At 52.0% G+C, this 21773-nt stretch overlaps 1 protein-coding gene and 1 long non-coding RNA gene across 3 annotated transcripts; one reads left to right on the top strand and one right to left on the bottom strand.

Moving 5' to 3' along the window:
- The first annotated feature begins 253 nt into the window (after positions 1–253).
- BTG2 (BTG anti-proliferation factor 2) lies at positions 254–4430 on the top strand. Its single transcript, XM_027074761.2, has 2 exons — positions 254–539; positions 1811–4430. The coding sequence occupies exons 1-2, from the start codon at positions 386–388 to the stop codon at positions 2143–2145; spliced, it is 489 nt and encodes a 162-aa protein (XP_026930562.1). The 5' UTR covers positions 254–385; the 3' UTR covers positions 2146–4430.
- LOC113603897 (uncharacterized) lies at positions 2275–12877 on the bottom strand. Of its 2 annotated transcripts, XR_008293035.1 has the most exons (3): positions 12342–12873; positions 7999–8138; positions 2275–4586 (listed from the first exon to the last, which is right to left on the bottom strand). It is a non-coding gene; the product is annotated as an uncharacterized LOC113603897 (long non-coding RNA). The 2 variants fall into 2 exon arrangements; XR_003425669.2 differs by having other exon boundaries at positions 7999–12877.
- Positions 12878–21773: the final 8896 nt, after the last annotated feature.

Genomic DNA, 21773 nt, shown 5'->3' with positions numbered 1-21773 from the left:
TCTCCCGGCGCCTCCCTCGGCCCGCAAGCCCGGCTCAGGTTCCCAGCACTGACGTCAGCGGGCGATGACCTCAGCGCAGGGGAGGCGGCGGGGGCGGAGGCGGGGGCGGGGGCAGGGGCTAGCGGCCTCGCGGCCCCGGGAGCGCGCGGGGCGGGGCCAGGCGGGCGTCAGGCCACGCCCCCATCCGCTGGCAGTAGCCAATGGGCGCTGGCGCGGGCTCCCCCGCCTCTCGGAATAGTATGAAAGGCGCGTCCCGGGTAAAGTCCCCGCAGAGCCCGAGCAGCGGCCAAGCGCACAGAGGAAGCTTGAGAAGCGGCACGTCCCACCGGACACTTCCCTCTCGCTGCTCCCCGCCGCTGCCACCGCCTCCTGAGCCGAGCAAGACATGAGCCAGGCCCGCTGGACCGGGAAGAGAACAGACATGCTTCCGGAGATCGCCGCCGCCGTGGGCTTCCTCTCCAGCCTCCTGAGGACCCGGGGCTGCGTGAGCGAGCAGAGACTAAAGGTTTTCAGCGGCGCTCTCCAGGAGGCACTAACAGGTGAGCACACGCCGAGGATCCTGGCGTCCGTCGACCCCTGCCGCTGGGGCTCGGCTCCCCTTCCTGCCTTGGTCGTTTTCGTCTGCTCCCAGAGCAGGGCTCCGCTCACGAGCAGCTCCGGGACTCGGTTTCCTCCAGCCCCCGGGGCAACCCGCAGTCCCCGCAGTCCCCTGGGTCTGCGCTCGGGTCTCGGTCCGTGTCCGCTCCGGTCGGGCGCGTTCGAAGGCGCAGACCCTGGCCCTGGAGTGTGAGCCGAGTCGCGGCTTTTGCCCCGGGAGAGGAGGCACCTGCGGGCCTGAGCGCGAGCTCGTTGCCCTTACTGAGACTCTCCAGGGCGCCACGGACGACCCAGCCTGGCCAGCCAAGGGGTCATTATGGGAGAAGAAGGCGCAATTGAGCCTTCTTAACAACTTGGGAGTCTCGGCCGTGGTTCTTCCGGCAGTGCGGGGCTGCTCTGTGCCCGAGCCGATCGTTGATTCGTTCGAAGTTGGAATCCCGGCCCCCTTTGTATGCTTGGCCCCCCTTAGCCATCTGCCACCCATTATGGTCCCGAGAAAGCCTTGTAGGTCGTAACTGCGCTCTGCTGGCTTGTGTGTTGGGGGCGGGGGCGGTGTGAAACGGGAGGTGGATAAGAGATAAGCAGCCGCTACCAGACTTATCTCCCAGCTGTTTTCCAGCCGGTTGGCCGACCGTGTTGGGCAGCGATAGCCATCTCCAAACGTGCCCACACAGATCCTGCCTTCTGTGGAGCAACATATGTTTCATCAAAACCAACCCGATTTCGACTCCCTTAGCCGCTGCTCAGGGGCTCTGGCTTTTGAAGGAGGCAGAGGGAGCCTCTAGGGCCCAGAGTGGGGGACACAATGAGTCGCTGTGGATCTGACAATGGTGGCAGCCTTCCTGGCCTCCAACTTCAGCCAGTAGGTCTCCAGAGGCCCTGTCTGGACATGCCCTCCCCAGTCTCACCCCTCCTCCTTAAACTGGGGTGTGCCAAAAGCACTGGCTACTTGGGACTGCCTCAGAGCTATGGGACTCCCTCCCAACACACAGACACATCCTCCTCCTAGTGGGGGGGAGGGGGGTTCCAGATTCCATACAATTATCTCTGCTACAGCGACAGGAGGGTCTCAGGAAGGTCCTGGAACTCATGAGAAACTACATTGCTTACTTAAAATCTCTGGGTTCCTGCCTCTCCTCCTGTCCCTTCATCCCCGTCCCCCACAGCCCAGCTGCTCTAACCAGGGCATCTCCCTCTTGTTCCGTCTCCACAGAGCACTACAAACACCACTGGTTTCCTGAGAAGCCGTCCAAGGGCTCCGGCTACCGCTGCATCCGAATCAACCACAAGATGGATCCCATCATCAGCAAGGTGGCCAGCCAGATCGGACTCAGCCAGCCCCAGCTGCACCAGCTGCTGCCCAGTGAGCTGACCCTGTGGGTGGACCCCTACGAGGTGTCCTACCGCATTGGGGAGGATGGCTCCATCTGCGTCTTGTACGAGGAGGCCCCGGTGGCAGCCTCCTATGGGCTCCTCACCTGCAAGAACCAAATGATGCTGGGCCGGAGCAGCCCCTCGAAGAACTACGTGATGGCGGTCTCCAGTTAGATCCCCCACCAGCCCCACCAGGCACTCTACTGTACTCATTCTGTCGTGACAACAGGCCGCTGCATACCTCAACCTGGGGAACTGTATTTTAAATGAAGAGCTATTTATATATATATACATATATATATATTATTTTTTTTAAGAAAAGGGGAGAAAAAAAAAAAAACCAAAAGATTTTTTTTAAAGAAAAATCCTTAAAGGGAGCTGCTTGGAAGTGGCCTCCCCAGGTGCCTTCGGAGAGAACTGTTGTGCGCTTGAGTCCGGGAACCAGCGTGTCTGCCTACGGGAGGGGGGAGTACGGAAGCGGGGGTGGGTGGGGTGCTGGCTTGAGGTGAGGTGGGAGAAGCTTGGCTGGCACCCCAAGAAGATGGGGGAGGGAGCAAGCAAGGTTAGCAACTGTGAAAGAGAGGTCAGGATCTGCCTTGCGGGGAGAAAGAGGGGCTGAGCTCAAACCTCTCCCTCTCCTGAACGGGACACCTGTATCCCCTGGCCCCTCTCTTACTCAGGGGCATTCAAGCCTGGACTTAAGTTATACTATGTTGCCTAATCGTCTTTCATGTTTCTGATGAGATCCAGGGCAGAGAGTGAAAAGTCCTCTCCTGATTGCTTCTGCCCTAAGCAGCTTTTCTTGAAATCATGACTTGTTTCTGATTCTATGCTCAGGGGCCTGGTAGATGTTGCTTCCCAGCCAGGAAACAAAAGCTTTTTGTTTTGTGGGGGTCGGGGGAGTAAGGCAGGAGTTCGAGGTTATCGGGGTTGGGGCTGAAGGGAACTCTGCACGAAACCTTTGCTTTGCTGTGTGCTGCTCTGTGTGTGAGTATACGTGGTGATTAAGTTGGGGGTGACTTGCAATGGAATTTTGGGACCCAAAGAGTATCCACTGGGGATGTGTTTTTTTGTTTTGTTTTTGTTTGTTTGTTTTTTGGGGTTTTTTGGCCAAAACCCTTCTCTCTGGAATCACAGGAACATCCTGATGCTGCTGCTGCTGCCACTATCCCTTCAAGAGCTGGCTCAAAAGCTACAGGGAACTCTAGGTTCTTTACTACTGCCTTCTTTTTAAAAGCACAACACTCCTCCCTGACTCTCCCGTTCTTCTCCCCTTCTGGTTGGGTCATGGAGCTACCCAGTTTTCCAGAACAAGAGCTCTCGACTCATTGTGCAATATGGCCTCCTGGGTCCCAGGAGAGTCTGAAGGAGACCCAGCTCTCAGAACCTCCTGGTGCCCTGGAGGGCTTCGGGAACTATCCCTCCGTCCTCGGGACTCTGGCTGGCTGGTCGGCCTCGCAGGTATTCCTTGGCTGAATGGGAGAACTCCCCGAGTTCTGCAGGACTACTTGGTATTCTTGTAGGGCTGACACTAAAAGCCAAAATCCTGGGCATTATTTTCTCCCTGGTGCTCAGAGCACCTGTGGGGAAGTTGCTGTCTCTCAGTACAACCCAGATTTGTCTGTAGACTTGTGCAATATTTACCGTGCTGGGTCGGAGCCAGTGGAAATCTATACTGGGAAGAAATCGCCTTCCTTCGGTTTTTCAGTGACATTAGTGAGGGGGTCCTCCGAAGGCTCTGATTTTCCTAATCTCAAAATCACTTTAGAAGGACGTAGCTAGAGCATCCAGTCTACCTGGCTACCCTCCTGTCCAGCCCACCAGGCTGTCGCCCCTTAGTGAGGAAACTTTCTTCCCTGCCCGAGGGTCCCCCACTCCACAGCCAGTCCCCTTCCCTGAATTTCTTAACCACTCACTTCTGATTCAAAGGTGCTATTTACCAAACACTGTCCCTACCCAGTCCTGCCAGTCCTGCCTCCTTTTCAACTCTAGACTCCAAGCTGCCTTCCCAGACCCTGCTTCCAGCCTTTATTGCTTTAAAGCTAACTTCAGACCCACAGACCCAAGAGCTCATTTTCTGGCCTGTGGGTTGAGACAAAGCTGTGAATCACTGGACGTGGCATTGTTACATCCTGTCTGCAAACAGATCCCTGCCTTTTTAAAAAAGAAGCAGCCTCATGGTCTCCTGCTTAATCTTTTCTCTCTTCTCTCTCTCCCTCTCTTTCTTATTTTTTTTTTTTAATGTTCACTTTAAAAAACAGCAAAACACCCAGAGCTGGACTGTTGAGCAGGCCTGTCTCTCCTATTAAGTAAAAAGAAATAATAGTAGCACGTTGGTAAGCTATTCTGACAGAAAAGACAAAGGTTACTAATTGTATAATAGTGTTTTTATATGGAAGGATGTACAGCTTTATGGACAAATGTACGCGCTTCTTTTTTCTTTCTTTCTTTTTTTTTTTTTTGGTTACTTTAATAAAAATGTAGCAGATGAAGCCGTGTGGTGTAGAGAAGCCAACATCCTCAACTCACTAAGCGTTTTCTTCAGATGCAAATCCTTTTCTTGGTGTCTCATGGTATTTCTCTTCAGTTACACTCAGAAGACCTATAGCAGGTGGCTGGTGTAAAAGAAAAATCTCGTTATGTGACAGAGAGCCAAGAAGTATTCCTTACCTCATTCCTTAGTGTGCATTCTCACTTCCCCGTGAAAATGCTGGACGGGACGGGGTTCTAGACTGAGCACTCTTTAGCCAGGTCTCACGCATCCTGCCCTCCCTAGGCCTCAGCTGTGTTCCCTTGTTTGTTTGTTCAGCAAGCATGTACTGTCAGTCAGTGCGAGGCATTGAACACATGACCAATGATTAAGGCTCACAGCCTGAGTCTCAGACTGAGATGGTGAGAAGGGGGCATGGAACCCCTTGCCAGGCCGGGGCAGAATTGTTGGAAAGTTCCCGGCACAGGCTCTCTTGTCATCTCTGGGACTGCCATTTGGTACCCACCATTTTTTTTTTTTTTTTTAAGTTTATTTTTGAGAGAGAGACAGAGTGCGAGCAGGGGAGGGGTAGAGAGAGGGAGACACAGAATCCGAAGCAGGCTCCAGACTCTGAGCTGTCAGCCCAGAGCCTGACGCGGGGCTCCACCTCACCAGCCGCGAGATCATGACTTGAGCCCAAATCAAGAAATCGGACATTTGACGAAGGACCCAGGTGCCCCAGGACCCACCGTTCTTATTAGACAAGAGCAGTTGGGCCTCAGGATCTGGGCCCTGGAACTGAATGTATAATGGACAGCCAAGGCTACCAGTTAGCTAAAGAGCAGCTACTCCCAACAGCAAAGATTTGAGAGCCAAAGGTTACCAATTTATTACTCCCTTTGTATGGATAGGATATATGTGAGGAAATAAGAACAATCTTTATCATCCCCGACTCTTGGGTTTGGTCCATGAGGTTTTGACACAGGCTTCCGCACCCCACCCCCCCACCTGCTGTCTCAGCAATTTCCGCTGAGGTCACAAGTACATCACTGACCTGGGCTAGTTTTCTTCTTGGCCAGAGGTGGGCTGCACTTAAACCACATTCTAAACACATTGATTCATGAACAGAACCACCCCTCACCAATGTACACGCTTCATTTCATGCCTCCATGACCCTCATGAACAAACATGCGATTTGACCTGGGTGTCCTAGGTGGTCGGTAGGCCAGAGAGGCTGTGTGTGGTGCGTTTGGGAGGGTAGCGGAGGCCGGAAATGGGGTTGCGGGAAGCCGGCTCATCTGTATCACAAACAGAATTAGTTACAGGGACACTTGTGTCAAGAGGTCATTTGAAGGAATGGCCCCGTTTTCATTTGTAGCTTCTAGCACAAATGTCCTAGGCACTCATTTGTAAGGACCCGCCTTTTGGGATGTAAGGATGGAGTTAGGGTTGAATTTTTGCCCTTCCTGGTGTGCTATTCTTACCAGCACCTACCTTCTTATTTCCTAAGAGGCTCCACTCCTTGGTTTTCTTATTGTTTAGTAAAAAGCCTGAAAGGGAGGGTTATCGGAGGCCAAGGGGCCATCATCACCCACCTCTATCTCCGAGCGGGGGAGACGGCCGCATAGCAGATTGATTTGGGGATTGTTCTCGGCTCCTGGTAGAAAAACAGTCCCTCAATTTACATGGGAGTGTTCTGTGTTGCTTACTTTAGATCTGGCCAATTTCAGTAGTGGTGGGGACTACCCCTTGGCCAGCTGGGGGTACAGGGGCTGTAGGCAGGAACAGTTTGAGTAGCAGCTGGTGGTTTTCATGTGTCCCGGGACCGGGCATTGGGTGGTTGGTCCATTCTGCTCCCAGCTTCCCCACTTGGTACACTGCGCCAGCCGGGGAGACCTGGGCTCCGTCAGCTATTTCTGGATGATAACACGCTGTCCAGAGAGTGTAGACGTGGCCTGGGAGCTACAGATTAAGAGCCCATCCCTGTTCCTGATAAGGAGGTTTGGGTGGGGGAGACCTTGATGTTTCAACCAGCAAGCCCAGGGGGAAGAAACGCTCCTCTGTGAGTCTGACATCGGCCCCATAGTGGCCTTCCGGGAGCACAGATAGCGAGGACTCCTGGCTTCCAGGCCAGTACTGGCACTGAGGCCCAGCAAAGCAGGATGCAGTAGAAGTTCTGGGCTGGGAGGGAGAATATATGGGTTGTAGCCCAGGTCCTTCCTAACCAGCTGTGGGAGTTTGGCCAAGCCCCTCAATTTTCCTGTCTCAGAAATGAGGGAGTTGGATGAAATGACATCTGTTCCTTTCTTCAGCTTTTGATTCTAAATCATCTCCATTATCCTGGCAGTCACTGGAGGGCAAATTAGGACAATTATTATCATTATCTTCAATTAGTTGAACTGGAAGGTCATTTGGGTTGGGAAGTGAAGTAAATAGTCTTCCCTTGCTTGAGTCCGACTCCTGCTGGGTAAAGTTTCCATTTCCAAGCCCAGTGGGGCAGGGCTGCAAACAGGTTAGCAGCTCAGGCAGGCCCCGGAGTTAGGCTTCCCCGGGGGTCTGATCTCCTCTCTCCCACCTACTTCCTGTGTGCACTCTGGAACAAGTTACTTCAACCAGGCCTCATTTCCCCATTTGTAAAATGGGACTAAGAATACAACCCATCTTGGAGCACCTGGTGGCTCACTCAGTTAAGCTCTGACTCTTGATTTCAGCTCAGGTCAGGATCTCATGGTTTGTGAGATCACGCCCCGAACTGGGCTCTGCAGCTGACAGCATGGAGCCTGCTCGGGATTCATTTTCTCTCTCTCTCTCTCTCTCTCTCTCTCTCTCGCACAATAAATAAATTAATTAAAAAAAAAAAGAATAGAACCCATCTGAAAATGTTAAGGAGGTTGAAATGAGATCTAAACCACTTGGCATAGCGCTTTGCATATTTAAGTATGCAACAAATGAAAATTGTAGTTTTAAGTAGAAGTTAATCTGAATTGGTCCTGAGCTGAATAAGGACACTGACATTCTGGTAACTGGGAGGAAACCATTATTTAAGTATTAGTCCCACTAGTGCCTCCGAGAATGGCCGCAGCGAAGAACATCCAAGCAGCCTTCAGCCTCCCCATTGAAAGATGATTTTCAATCCTTTGCTTAAAAGTCTTTACAGTCCAGGGGCACCTGGCTGGCTCAGTCAGTAGAGCATGTGACTCCTGATCTCAGAGTCATGAGTTCAAGCCCCGTGTTGGGTGTGGAGCCTACTTAAAATCAAATCAAAACAAAACCAAGAAAAATTCTTCACAGTTCAAAGAGCCCTTCCCGGCATCACCTAGCCTGTAGTAGGTACTCTGTAGGTACTTGCAGAATGAATGAATGCACTCATGTCTGATCTTGGCCGTTCTGGCTGAAATGTACCATGTGCCCGCCAGACATCCGATCTCATTGGCTGGAGGGGAGCTTTGACCTCTTGGCTCCATGGTCTGCTTGTAAATTAATACCAAACTGGGCTATGTGCCCATTCACAGGCAGAGTGGGTGGGGAACGGATTTTCCAATAACAACCTTGCTTACCTCCTTCCTGCCCACCTGTGGAATCATGCGGAATCACGTTCTCCCTTCCAGGAAGAGAGAGAAATGGGGAAGCTGGGAAGGGCAAGCCTGGTGAGTTCTGGAGAGTTCTGGCTTTTTCTCTGCACCACTTCTTTGCAGAGCTGGTATGAAAAACATTTGAACTCAGTTTAAGAGGCTACCAGGGCCCTGGATAATGATCTTGTACAAACAAGCCTTGCCCAGATGTGTTGCCTGTCCTTTCCCCGGCTTCGAGGGGGGCCCCGTTCCCTGGGGGCCCACCGGCTCCAAGTCATTTTGCTCCCAGCTGAAGTGGGTCTACTAGTCCCCACCCCTGTTCCCATAAGCAAGGGCAGGCCTTATTCACCCCTTGTCCAGCAGACCCGACAGGCTTCCCAGGGGCACATCAGATAAGAGGAGGTTATAGCCGGGCAGGTTGGGGCTCCTTTATTTACCAGCACCAGCAGGGAGGGGCCGTTTAGAGTTCGGTGAGCACCAGAGGAGCCAAGGTAGGGCCAGGCTGTCAGTGAAGAAGGACAGCCACACAGAGGCTGTGGTGAACTTGGGGAGTGAGCTCAGGCTTTGTCTGAAAAAGACCCTGTTCCTTAGCGCCAGTCCACTGTCCTCCTGTGAGACCAGTGATATCAGATACTGTGATTTTCTCAAGAGAAACCTGAAATATAGACTTCTATTTCACATCTCCCTAAATTCTAACGACGGCCACTAATTTTTTTTTTAAGGGGTAAACTGCTTTTAAGTACTTATTTGCATAGGCTTCCAGTTTGTGACTTATGATGCGCCTTGGACCACCTGGAAATGGGGGTGTAGGGTTTTCTGACCCCACTTCCATACTCGGAGTGAGGCTCTGCATTGAGGACATCAATGGCACACTGTCACCACGGCTGGGATCTCTCGAAGGCACATCCCAGTATGTTCCCAACAGGACAGTGAGCACGCTTGGGGCCTGTGCTTCCCCTCCAAGGATTATACTAGAGGCAACTTGCCCACCCTCAACCGGTGCCCATTAACTCATGCCTGGGACTGCAGCCTCTGGGCCCTTGCTCAATGCTCTGCCCCCACCTGCCTACCCACTTTTGTCTGGTTAACTCTGGTCTCTCAAGATTCAGACCTTCTCTTCCAGCTTTGCAGTGACACTGTTCCTTCCCATGTTACTCAGTCTTTTCTTCTGTCCTAGTCCTTATAACCCCGATTTTTTTTTTTTAAACAAGGATTTTGTTTTTAAATTTATTTTGAGAGTGAGGGCAGGGAGAGAATCCCAATCAGGCTCTGCACTGTCAGCACAGAGCCCGACGCAGGGCTCAAACCCACAAACCATGAGATCATGATGGGAGCTGAAATCAAGAGTCAGATGCTCAACTAACTGAGCCGCCCAGGCACCCATCCTTATAACGCTGAATTTACAGTAGAATGTAAGCCAGGGACTTTACCTGAGCAGTGTTTGGTGTTGAATAGGTGTTAGTGAATATTGGCCGAACAGATGGGTCTCGAAGTTGCCAAGAGTAGAGGCCAATAGATGAAAGGAATTTAGGTAAGGAGTAGAAGAAAAAAAAAATCAAGTTCATTCAGGGTTTGCCAGTGAGGGGTCCCAGCTCAGAAGAGCTAACCTGTGACTGCACCTTTTTTTTTCTTTTTAAAGCTACTTATTTATTTTGAGAGAGAGAGAGAGAGAGAGAGAGAGAGAGAACAAGCAGGGGAAGGGCAGAGAGAAAGGGAGCTGTCGGTGCGGAGCCTGACGGAGCCCGACACGGACTCGAACCCACAACCCGTGAGCTCATGACCCATGAGATCATGACCTCAGCCAAAATCAAGAGTCTGACGTTTAACTGACTGAGCCACCCAGGTGCCCCGTGATTGCACCTTCTTAAGAAAACAGTCCTTTGAATCTTACAGGCTCTTAGGTCTTTAAGCACCTGCTATTGAAACGTAAATGTTACTTACAGAGGGGTGGACACATTTTAAATCATAATGTGGGGGAACCTTAGTTATCAATTAACTCCCTAAATGGGTTTACCCAGACGGTAATCACACCTGGAGAGAAGGCTGGGCTACGTGTGCGGAAGGAATTCTGACCAAGGTAGCTGGAGAGAGAAAATAGACTCTCTGTCTGTGATCCTGTCCACAGAAATCCTTCCCAATGTCTACTCTGGAGGTCAGCAGCCTGGTGGTAGAAACACCCATGGGCTTAGGAGTTGGGAAGTAGGAGCCCTAGCTTCCGGTCTGACAATAACTAGTACCTAGTACCTAGACTAGTCCCTCCTCCCTCCTGAGCCTCAGTTTTCTCATCCGTAAAATGAGTCACTTGTGCTAAATCACCTCTCACCATTCTATTTCCATTTCCATACAGGACAGGGGAAATCCCTGATTCTTCTTTTCCATTTAGGCCAGTGCATAGCCCTGGTCCTGCTCCATCGTATGGAAATAACACACAACAGCCTTCTATCTGCCTCCCTACCCAGGCTGGCCAGCAGCCTGGGCAACCACAAACTTCGTTTTCATCAGGCCATTCCTTTCCTGCTGCCTCTCCTGGCCATTCTGAATGTCTAAGATGGGAATACAAGGCGCTCCCGAACTTTCCAACCCCAGACTCCCTGTGCAATGGCCTAACCGTGCCAGGATACCCCACCTTCACAACTCTCTCCTGTTCACTTTTCCTTGCCGCCATGACCACATCTGCAAGACTCCCTACTCTGCCAATTATCATGGCCCCAAACCCCTTGTCAAAGTATTTTGACATGCTTTCTTCTAGGACACGAGCACCTACTGGGTGCCAAACACCAATGTGGCCAGGCACTCTGCCTGCTGCCTTACACACAGCCTCTCTCGCACAATCTCCATGAGCACACTCTGAGAAATGGTCGCCTCAAGCTCGTAGATGAAGGAAGCAAAGCACCAGTGACTGGAGGGGGAGGTGGTGGAAACAGATTTAAAATCTGGACGTGTCTGTCTCCAGAGTCCACGCTTTTTCCTTCCCCTGTTGCCTCCTCAGGATGCCTTCCCTGAATAATTCCACTTGCGTTCTTTAAAAACATTCTGACCTCAAGGCTTTTCAATGTTTGTACATATGGTTTAAAACTGCTTACCCCCTCATATGACATGCCTTATTCCAGCGCCTCTTAAATGATGTATACACATCATTTATCACTGTTTACGTGTTCATAACACACACAGTCAGCACATCTTCACGTGTCACTTTTGGTCGATGTCTGGAGGCTCTGCAAGCTCGCGTCCCCTCTCCCACGATTACCACACACGCCTCCATAGAAGGATCCCTTGCCTTCTGTTTTTTACACCCTCGTGTGCTGCCCACGACTTGGCGTGCGACAGTCTGATGTGAGTACGCTGGCTGTTGAATGAAAAGCTGTGGTTGAGTAAACTGTGTTGTACCCGCAGGAGGCTGTGGGGCAAGTGCCCTCCTCTCATGGCCCCCTTCCAATCTTCCCACTCCAGACCCAGAAAGGAAAGTGCCCTATCGGGGGGTTTCCTAAGAGGGGGTGAGGGAGCCCTGTGGGCTGCTGCTGCTACATACATACAAAGTTTCCAGCACATGGTTTATGCACCCCCAGACATGCTCTTGGGCGGATGCTGATGGTAGGGTGTCATTGACTCTCCTCAGTCAAGTCTGTTCCACCCAGAACCACAACCACTTGAAGTACTAAATGACAAGTAAGCAGATGTGGATGTAGATCTAGATAAATAAGTTTGGAAATAAATGGAGACTTCTCTTCGGAATAGACTTTGACATAACATGGGCAGCTACCTTGGTTAAGGATTCTGTCTTCACTCCTGGACATTGGGTTTAAATTTACATCGTCTAGGGGCGCCTGGGCGGCTCAGTCGGTTAAGCATCGGGTTCTTGATCTTGGCTCAGGTCATGATCTCCTGGTTTGTGAGATCGCCGTGAGATCTGACAGCGCAGAGCCTGCTTGGGATTCTGTCTCTCCCTCTCTCTGTCTGCCCCCGCCCCGCTCACAGGTGCAAGCTCTCTCTCTTGCTCTCTCTCAAAATAAATAAACTTAAATAAGTAAATAAATTAGTAAGTTTACTTGCTCCAAAGAGGATCAGACTCTCTGGCTGAGAATGAGGAGGGCCACAGAAGGGAGGAGAGGGGCAGAGGGAAAGCCCTCTGAGCAGTCTTTTCTTTACGGGTATTTGTGCCCTTGTGCTAGGAAAGCTGGCACAGGAAGGGATGATCCCTTTACTGGAGGCCCGGAGGGAGGGTGCCAGGGATGGTGCATTTGAGCAACTCAGCGACTAGGTCTCAGCAGCTGGCGGGGGGGCCAAGAGAAATGCAATTAAGCCCCGGGCGCCCACCCACAGCTCCTCACCAGCCTAATTCCTCCTGCAAACCCTTTCTTCTTTCCTGCGGAGGTCCCCTTGCCAGCTGCCCTCTCCTCCAGGTGTTTCCTGTGCGCTCTTTGTTTGCTGGCTGGGTGGCTGCAGGCGGGAGAGGAGTCTGTTTTGGCCTCCTGTTAGCCAATGGCAGCCGGCCTAGGGGGGGCCGGGCGCTCCTGTATCTGGGGAGAACCGACCGCAAGCGGCAGCTTCCTCCCAACACCTGCCTTTCTGAGAGTCTGTAAACAGTGACAGGCCCAGGAAGGCTTCCTCGGCAGAGCAGGGCAGGGACTTCTGTTGGGTCAGAACAAAGGGGGTCATTGCACAAATGAAATGTCCAGAAGCTCTCCACCCCAGAGGACGGGTCAAGGCCTACAATGTGGGTCACCCCAGGAACCTCAGGGCAAAGGCCCCGTTGCCCTGGACTCTAATTCCTACGGGTAAGAGGCAGAGTTGAGCTCAAACCCAGGACTGGCTGAATAAACAGAGGAGAAACAACAAGAAAAATGAAGGCAAAACTGGACCCAGGACTTCTAATTCTTCCTGTCACCCAGTGACACCCAGGTCACCAGTGTCCTGGTCTTCTGGATTCGAGGGACTTCTACACCAAGCCCCAGTTCACAGTGCAGATAGTCAAAAAATATTCTTATATTTTTTGGAGTGGAATCTCACTCCTACACATTTTTTTTTTAATGTTTATTCATTTTTGAGAGAGAGAGACAGAGCATGAGCAGGGGAGGGGCGGAGAGAGAGGAAGACACAGAATCCAAAGCAGGCTGCAGGCTCCGAGCCATCAGCACAGAGCCCGACATGAGGCTCGAACCCATGAGATCATGACCTGAGCAGAAGGGGGACGCTTAACCGGCAGAGCTCCTAGGCACCCCATGTTTATGTATCGCATTTCAAATGGAACATAAGGCCCTAGAGATCACCTGTGATATTGCTCACCATCTCCCAGAGCATCTGGAGGTGCCTGGGTATGAATTTGACAGCAAGAGAGCTGGGGGACCAGGTAGTGTAGGCCAGACGTGCCAGTGACCAACCCCTCCTCTGCCTTTTGTGTCTTTCCCGTTGGAGAGCTCTCAATCCAGTAGAGACTGACCAGCCAAATGCATTGCTTCACCCCTGCTGCAAAACACAGGAACTCCTTGTATCCATTGTGACCCACTTCCTCTCTCACCCGGCCCTGTCAGGGCGGAGGCCCAGGCCCCAGTGGCTTCTCTTGTTTGCACAAAAGGAAAATCATCTACCTGTCATCGGCACTGCTTGACCAACAGACTTCTCCCATGTCACCTCCCGGGGGTGGAGGGGAATGGAACACTGACGGTGTTGTGGGGTGAGATTCAAAGACACAAGGGCGGAACAGGATGTAGGAGCGCTTGTTAGAATTGTAGTGCTATCTGAATATGGGGGATTAAAGTGGATCAATCGCGGCCTTGCAGTCCAGGGTCTGAAGTCTAGCACAGGGCCAGCTGCACACGACACCTTGCAAGACCTTTTTCTGGTCCAGTTTTCTGTCTGCCCTTTTATGCCTGGAGATGGGTCCTTGTGAGGAGCACCGGGTTGGGGGAAGGCAGAGATGAGGATATAGGGTTTTTGGCCTCAGGCCGTTGCCAGTCCAAAGGAGGTGATAGGATAATTGCACCTGAGAGAGCAGAAAATACTGACGGCATGGATTAAATGCAAACAAATGGAAATTACACAGAAGGATACATTACACATAAATTAGTGCCCAGATGGTTGTTAGACAAATGGAAGTGATCAAAGATGGGTGAGGTTAGTTTGAGCAAGGGTTGGGAAAGAGAGATGTTTTGAGAAATGCCTTTCCTATCTTATGCCAGAGAGAAAAAACCCAAACCAGCTGAGCAGAGTCACCTTGGCCAACACAAACAACAGGAGGCCAGGTGGGTGGATGGAAGAGAGGGCATGAAGCCAGGTAGGAGGGGAGTCCAGAGCTCTGCTCTCTACCTCCTGCCCCCCAACCCAGCCCCCTAGCACCACCAGCTCAGCCTTTCAGCAGAAAATGCAACTTGGGGGGGGGGGGGGGCTTCAGGTTAGCCCAGAGGCAAGCCTATGGCCTTGGAATCATAACTTTGCATATGCTACACCTTTTTTATTGTTTGAAGACACAAGGGAGGGGCACCTGGGTGGCTCAGTCAGTTAAGTGTCCAACTTCAGCTCAGGTAATGATCTCGAGGTCCGTGAGTTCGAGCTCTGCATCAGGCTCTGTGCTGACTGCGCAGAGCCTGGAGCCCGCTTCGGATTCTGTGTCTCCCTCTCTCTCTGCCCCTCCCCCACTCATGCTCTATCTCTCTCTCTCTCTCTCTGTCAAAAATAATGTTTATACATTAAAAAAATTAAAAAAAAAAAGACACAGGGGATCTTCCCTTTTATTCTGTATTTATTGAGATCTCTTAGCCCCTTAACCTAGAGTTCCCAATCAGGCTGGGCTGAAATTGGAAGGCAGAGAGAGAAGGGAGACAATAATCGGAGATTCAGGAGACTGGTGGGGGGAGAGGGGAGGGGAAGCAGGGGGAACCTCCAACCTTATTGCATAAAAAAAGATCTTTCCCTGCCTTAGACCTTTCTGCTTTCAGTTGCCTCACAGAAGAATAGATATGAAGTACTTCGAAAACGTTCAAAGTGCCAAGCCCACTCTACCTCTTGGGGGGCATGGGTGTGGGGAAATGCAGAGTAAAGCCTCATATATGCCCAGCCTCTTCTGTTTATAGAACGTGGGCTTGCATATCTGCTTATTCTCCACAGTGTTGGAGGCAGGGGCAGCCGAACCAGTCCCTTTACCCCCAGTTGACAGAGAGGAAACTGGGATTCCGTCAGCCCAGAATTACCCACCAACCAGAGGGTGAGCTGAGACCAGAGCCGGGTCCCCTGATTCCTGGTCCACTCCTTTCCACTAGCCTCTGACGTTTGAAGGCACGTGTGGATTATTTTGATGGGATCCCATTCTAGAACAACTCAAACTTGATCATCAATGGCAGAGGACCCACATCCCGCTGTTCTCCACCTCTCTCCAAAGCCTTGGATTTTCCTTTTAACTCTGTTTCTGAAGAGTCGAAACAATGCCCAGGCGGGGGATTTGGCCTAATGAAAGCCTCAAAGTGCAGAGCCCCAAACTACCATGGCATAGCATTGCTGCCCCAAAGTGACGTCTCCCTTCCCAGGGCCCCTGGTTCCGCACAGAATGGGCCAGAAGCTGAGGAGGAGCATGGGGGCAGAGCCTCCCCGAAGGAGGACAGATGGGCAGGCTGGCCCCAGCGCCAGGGCTTTGAACAACCTTTTTGTTTTCCAGCCAAACATCCAGTCTCAGTCCCCCCCACCTCCCGCTCCCCTGGCAGCCTCCGCCCCATCCCCCCCCCCCCCCCCCACCAACTTGTGTATTTGGGCTGGAGCTGATGTGCTCTGGAGGGAGGAGGGCTGTTCTTTATGACTGGGAGCCGATGAAAGAAGGCTGGCAACTGTTGCCATCTGTCACGTGGGGACGTCACCAGGGAGGTTCTCGCCCATTCACTCCTTCACGCACCACTGGGCTTGGGCCTTTTGTTTGGTTGGCTGGCGGTGGGGGGGCTTCTGCTGGGCAGTGAAGGGAGGCAGCGGGGGAGAGAAGAAGCTTCTTTGTGTCTGGACCAAACTTTCAGTGACTCACTAAGATAATTTGCATGAGGACTATGCCCAAGCCCCAAACCACTCAAGTGATCGACAGCCTCCAGCCTGCTCCCCCTGCCACACCCCTCCCCCCCCCCCTCCTTTTCTGCCTACAGTTCCCCAGGGTGGGAGGGAGTGGCCCCAGCTCCTCTGCAGGGATGAGGAGCTTGAAAAGCCATTGGGGTCCTCTCTCTCCACTCTCTGTCCCCAACCCTTTCCCAGTTCAATGTGGGTCTGGTGTCTTCCTCCTTCCCCACCCCCAACGGATCCCTTAGAGCGCCTCGCTTTTTTGTTTGGTTCCAGTGGCCTGGGCCTGGCAGGCAGAGGGGCCAAAGCAGGAGAAAAGGCCCATTAGCTTCCCAGCAGCTGAGAGCAGGACAAGAAAGGAGCTGAATAGAGGCGGTGGGGTTGGCAGCCCTCCAGCCCAGCTCCTGGTCTTTGAATAACACCCCAGGCCAGGGGCTGGGATCCGAGTGGGGGAGGCTTTGGGGCATTTAATTATTTAAAGGTCTCAATAAAAGGAGTTAAGTCCCTGGGGAAGGGGGAGGCTAGGCAGATGGTGTGCCCAAGGAGCTGGGAAGCGGGTGCGGGGTGGGTGAAGGTGGGGGTGGGGGAGGTGCAGAGTGCTGAGCAAGAGGTCAGGGCTAAGGGAGTAAAGAGAAGGAGGGACAGAAGGGGGTCAGGGATCGCTCTCCAGACACAAGTAGTGCCCAGCAAGTAGCCTTTCCCTACACCAGGTGGGAGCAGGGGCTCAGCCTCTCCTCCCTGAACTCTTGCCCGCCACTCCCCAGCCTCAGAGTTCATGTCTGCCCTAAGCGGGGTCCCTTCTGGAAACATACAACAAAACTGTGAAGTGTGGGGGATCACCCCTTCACCTCTCTTCTGGCACTTAGGGATGCTTCAGATTGACCCAACGGTGGTGATCAGGACTGGGCAGGTGGGTGGGAGGATTTCTCTCTGTCTCTCTTTCTTTGTTTTGTGGTAAAACTCCTATAACATACAATTCGCCAGCTTACCCGGTTTCATTTTCTATGGCGAGGCCATACCGGGAGTCCGTGGAAGTATTGAGAAGGCAGATGATTGGAGTTCCTGCTCTCGGGGGCACATGCTGCTTCAGAAGGCAACCCTTTCTGGCCTTTTTCTCTGACCACATTGCAGCAAGGGCAGCGTGGTGAAGGAGCAAGTTCAGATGGGGCCCCTCGGTGGAAACATACCAGCTAGGTTCAAATCTGGCTCTGCCATTTATTAGCTCTGTGGCCACAGGCAAGGTACGCAACGTCTCAATGCCTCAGTTTTCTCACCTTTGAGATGAACATAAAATACATTTCGCATTGAGTGTTGTTGAGGGAATTCACAGGTGTGAAGGGCTTAGACGAGGGTCTGGCTTAGTAAGTACACAGTGTTATTAAGTATTATTACCACCCTCACCAGCCCAGGACGCATTTACACAGGCTGCACGTTGGGAACCGAGACGAATGGGGAGTCTGGGAATTGGGTACGAGGCCAAAGGAGAATTTGGCGTGGGCATCAATTTGCTTCCACCTTTTCTCCCATTAGTAATGAGCTATGGTTGGAAATGTGGTCTTCACTGTCCCTAAGATCATAGAGCTGCTCAGGTAACCCCCTTTTCCACCTGCACCCCTCTTCCACCTTCACCAGGCTGGGCCAACAGTTCGGGTCCTCAGGCTCTGAGACCCTCTGGTCCAGACCCTCGCTGTGTGCCAGTTTAGGCATTATTGGTAGCCTCATTTTAACCGTGGAATAACCAATCCAAAAGGTTAGGGCACTTCTGCCTCCTGGGTCCCCCCCCCCCTCCCCCGCCCGTGTCTCTCCTTAGTCCCTCACAGGCTGCAAGGTCACCAGGCATGAGGTGGTCACTTGGTCACTGTGGGGCACAGATTGCAAGACAGTATCTTTGTTAGCCCGTCTTCAGGTCTTAGTCTGGCCCTAACCGTGTCAGGTGGGGTTTGTTTTCCGCATCTTCCAGCGGAGGCAGTTCTCTCGTCCTCAGCTCCTTTGGGGGACAGTGGAGATGCCCTTCAAGCCGGGGACAGCGGAGGATTCCACCCCGGGCGGCCTGGAATCGGACCTGCCCAGCGAGGGTGGCGACGCCAGGAGGAGGGAGAGAAGGCAGGCCTCGGGTGTGAGGGCAGGCAGGTGTCTGGCTCCCTCCCTTCTCGATGTGGGTCGAGGGAGGAGCCCTGGGCCACCCACCCACGTCCCTCAATCCCCACGGAGCAGCTGGCTGAGACCTTGAAGCTCGACCAAACGCGCTCACTTCTGCTCTCTCCTCTCGGCTGGGGCGCCGCAGCCTCCTCCCACTCGGGGAAGCCCCACCTTGGCAACAAGCTGCTGATTGGCTGGCCTGGGAGCAGAGCGGGCCAATCAAAGTCCTCCCTGACGCTAGCGGTGCGGCCGAGAATTTTTTTTAAAGTGGGGGTAGGGGCGGGGACGCTAGGTAGTTGCGGAGCGCAGTTGCTCAGCAGGTTGGCTGCGGAGAATGAGGCCATTCAGAAAGCGGGGGGTGGGGGGGTGGGGGGGGGTGGGGGGGTGTGGAGGAGGCAGAGGGCGGAGCCCTGGTGTGGCGGCTGCTGTGCCGGGAGCCCCTCCCGCCCGCCACCTGCTGACCGAGTGCCTCGGGTCCCTAAAGGTTGGGTGATGTCCCCATTTCGCAGCCTGTCTGCGGGGCCGGCCCAGCCATTCTTGAGCAAGTCTAGAGATTCTGGGTTTCGGAACCTCTAGTCCTTCCCGGTTCTCTTTCCAAAGGCCCTGTGGATTTGGGCATTTATTTCCCCAACTTTGTTACTCGGATCCTCTTCGTTTTCTTCCTGTATGTCTGTGCACGCTCACGCCTTCTTCTGCATTACTAATCGCCTACCCTCTAAAACTAAGTTGACCATCACTTTATTATACTGTACCTATTGGCACCAGCCTCAGATTCTCTGATCCAATATATATTTTCTGAGGACACATTGTAAGTTTTGTAAGAGGAAAGTATCTTGAATAACGGTTCCCACACCCCAACACACGCCAACATACACAAATATATAGACGCAAGGGACCTAGCGTGGTAGGTAGCATAGAGATTAAGGCTAAAGACTGGTGGACCAGGGTTCGACTTCAGCCTCTTCCACTTACTGGCTGGGTGATCTTGAGCAGTTACTCAACCTCTCTGAATCTCAGTTCCGAAAAATACTACTAATAAAAGCACCTGCCTCCTAGCATTATTGTGACACAATACCTGGGACATAAATGCTTACTAAATGATGCTATATCAGGTATTGATAACAAAGGAATGAGTTTTCCTTTCCCACATTGAATCTCAGCCCTCCATTATTTGTTTGGCTGCTATGGAGAACTCCAGATTCTAGAGAAATTTAAGATTCCTACCCATAAAGCAATATAAGACACAGACTAAAACTTAGTATAGGCTCAAAGCCCCCAACCTAGCATGGGTCCTGCTTTTACCTCGTGGATTTTTACCAAGGGAGAGATGTTTTGGGAAGATGGGATTCCTCTTTTCCTCAAGGATTTTTCTTCCAAGTCCCCTCACCCAAAAAATGTTTACAAAAGCAGCACCTTAGGATTTACAATGTGATTTTAATAGGATTTGACATTGTCTTTTTTTTTTTTTTTTTTTTTTTTGCATGGACTCATGGAGTGACCTACCTCATCTCTCCATATACCTACCTTAGCACCAAATCGTGATTGTTTTTCTCACACCTCTCTCCTGGAGCCACCCAGAGACCCAGCTCTTCCTCAGACTTGGCCTCCCCCCCCCCCAATCCCCCAATATTACACACTGGCACATGGATTTTCTTCGGTGAACACAGAGACTAGGATTCGGTGCTCACAGACCCCTGGCAACCATCTAGTTCTATCACCTGCTGGGCCCTGTTGATATCTGAAGTGGGCCTTTGTTGATGCTTTGTATTGTTAAAAAGAAAAGCAATGGTGTGTGGGAGGCACCTCAGTGGTGCAGGGTGATGGGGACAGGAGGAGGGCAAGGGGCACACAGCACCTGACAGTTCAATGGAAGGTAATAGACCTGGGTTTCAGTGTTGGGTCTATGCCACCAGGGGCAAAGCAATCAAAGGGGGTAGGTCTCAATTACCCTGTCTGTAAAATGGAGTGAATCATATGTGTCTCCTTACCGGGGAGATATTTTAGGAAAAGAACTGAAGTCATACAATTGAAAGCACTTTATATTTTTAGCAAAGAAAAACAGGTGTGTGTGTGTGTAGGTGGGTGGGTGGGTAATGGGCAATTAAATCCATTTCATGCCACTGTTTTCACCCCCAAAAGAATATAATCCAACAGGTGTTATTTAAAAATTTTGAGGGGCGCCTGGGTGGCTCAGTCGGTTAGGTGTCCAACTTCAGCTCAGGTCATGATCTCGCGGTTCACGAGTTCGAGCCCCGCGTCGGGCTCTGTGCTGCCAGCTCAGAGCCTGGAGCCTGCTTCCGATTCTGTGTCTCCCTCTCTCTCTGACCCTCCCCCCATTCATGCTCTGTCTCTCGGTCTCAAAAATAAATAAAAAACGTTAAAAAAATTAAAAAAAAAATTGAAACCAGCTCTGTGCTAACTCTTGTGAGCTATGTGGAGGAATCATATGACATGGTCTCTACCTTTAAAGAATTTACAATCTAACCAGGTTGCTCAGCTAACACACACGAAACATTGATGAGGCGCGGTGCACTGACTGTGGGTTTGTAACGATGTTTCACAACCATCCTATTCAAGGCGATGAGGAAAGGATTATCTGGTGATGTGACAATGGAGCCAATAGACGGGTGTGCCCCTCTTGGACCAGCACAACCGCCGGCCTCCTACTGTTGCCTTTCTGTCCTTGCTGGGGCACGGGGGTCTTCCAAACCATCCTCACCGCTGTCTTCACCAGGGCTCATGAGTCATGGCCTGATGCCTTGTGACTTGGGCTTGAGGAGATGCCAGTGCCTTCCCCAGGGGTCTCCTCTCCTCATCCCTTTCCACGGTGCCCTTCACCTACAGTCACTGACACCTCCACCCTGTACCCTTTCCCCCGCCGCTGGCTACAAATGCCATCATGACTACAGTAACTGCAGCAGATGCTCTAGGGTGGCCCTGGGTGGGTCACTGCGGTGCTGTCATCCCCATCCCGTCTGTGCTGGCCGAGAGAGGCCACCTCCCTTGCCCCTTCCACAGGAGGAAGAAGGGCGCTAGCATATCCCTTCTAATTTCTGCATTTGCCCCAGGTGGATTAGAAAAGACACGAGGGGCTCCCCTCCCCCCCAGCACGGAGCGCTGTGTCCCCTTCGGGGACTGCCCCCGGCCTTGGGTGGGGGAGCCAATTTGCAATGGGGGTAAAGGACCAGTTTCATTGGTCATGCTTAGCCTGCAGATCCCGGCTCCAGATTCTCCAGTGCTGGGCCAGCAGATTTAGCTCCTTTTCTTTTTTGGGGATTGCCAAAAAGGGCTCAGCATAACTTCTGAGAAGGAATAGGTTGGTGTGATTGCTATCAGCTTTGAAAATTAAAAAAAAAAAAAAAAAAAAGGGAAATGCTAATTAAAATAAAAATCACTACCAAGTCTCACCCATCAGACTGTCAAAATTACTCAAGTCTGAAGCAATATTTGGAAGTGTGGGGTGTGGGGACCGGGGACTGTCAGGCCCCCTCGGTGCCACTGGGGAGAGCAGGTTGACAACATCTAGCAGAGGTAAACTGCTCATATGTCACAGCTCAGCAGTTCCCTCCTGGGCATATGTACCAGTGGTTCTTCGT

Source organism: Acinonyx jubatus, chromosome E4, assembly GCF_027475565.1.
Source record: "Acinonyx jubatus isolate Ajub_Pintada_27869175 chromosome E4, VMU_Ajub_asm_v1.0, whole genome shotgun sequence".
In the NCBI taxonomy this organism is placed as follows: domain Eukaryota; kingdom Metazoa; phylum Chordata; class Mammalia; order Carnivora; family Felidae; genus Acinonyx; species Acinonyx jubatus.
This window is presented reverse-complemented; position numbering and strand designations above follow the sequence as displayed.

Coding starts and splice junctions, on each gene's coding strand:
- BTG2 (XM_027074761.2), top strand. CDS start 386: ATGAGCCAGGCCCGCTGGACCGGGAAGAGAACAGACATGCTTCCGGAG. Junction 540..1,810: donor TCTCCAGGAGGCACTAACAG/GTGAGCACACGC, acceptor CCGTCTCCACAG/AGCACTACAAACACCACTGG.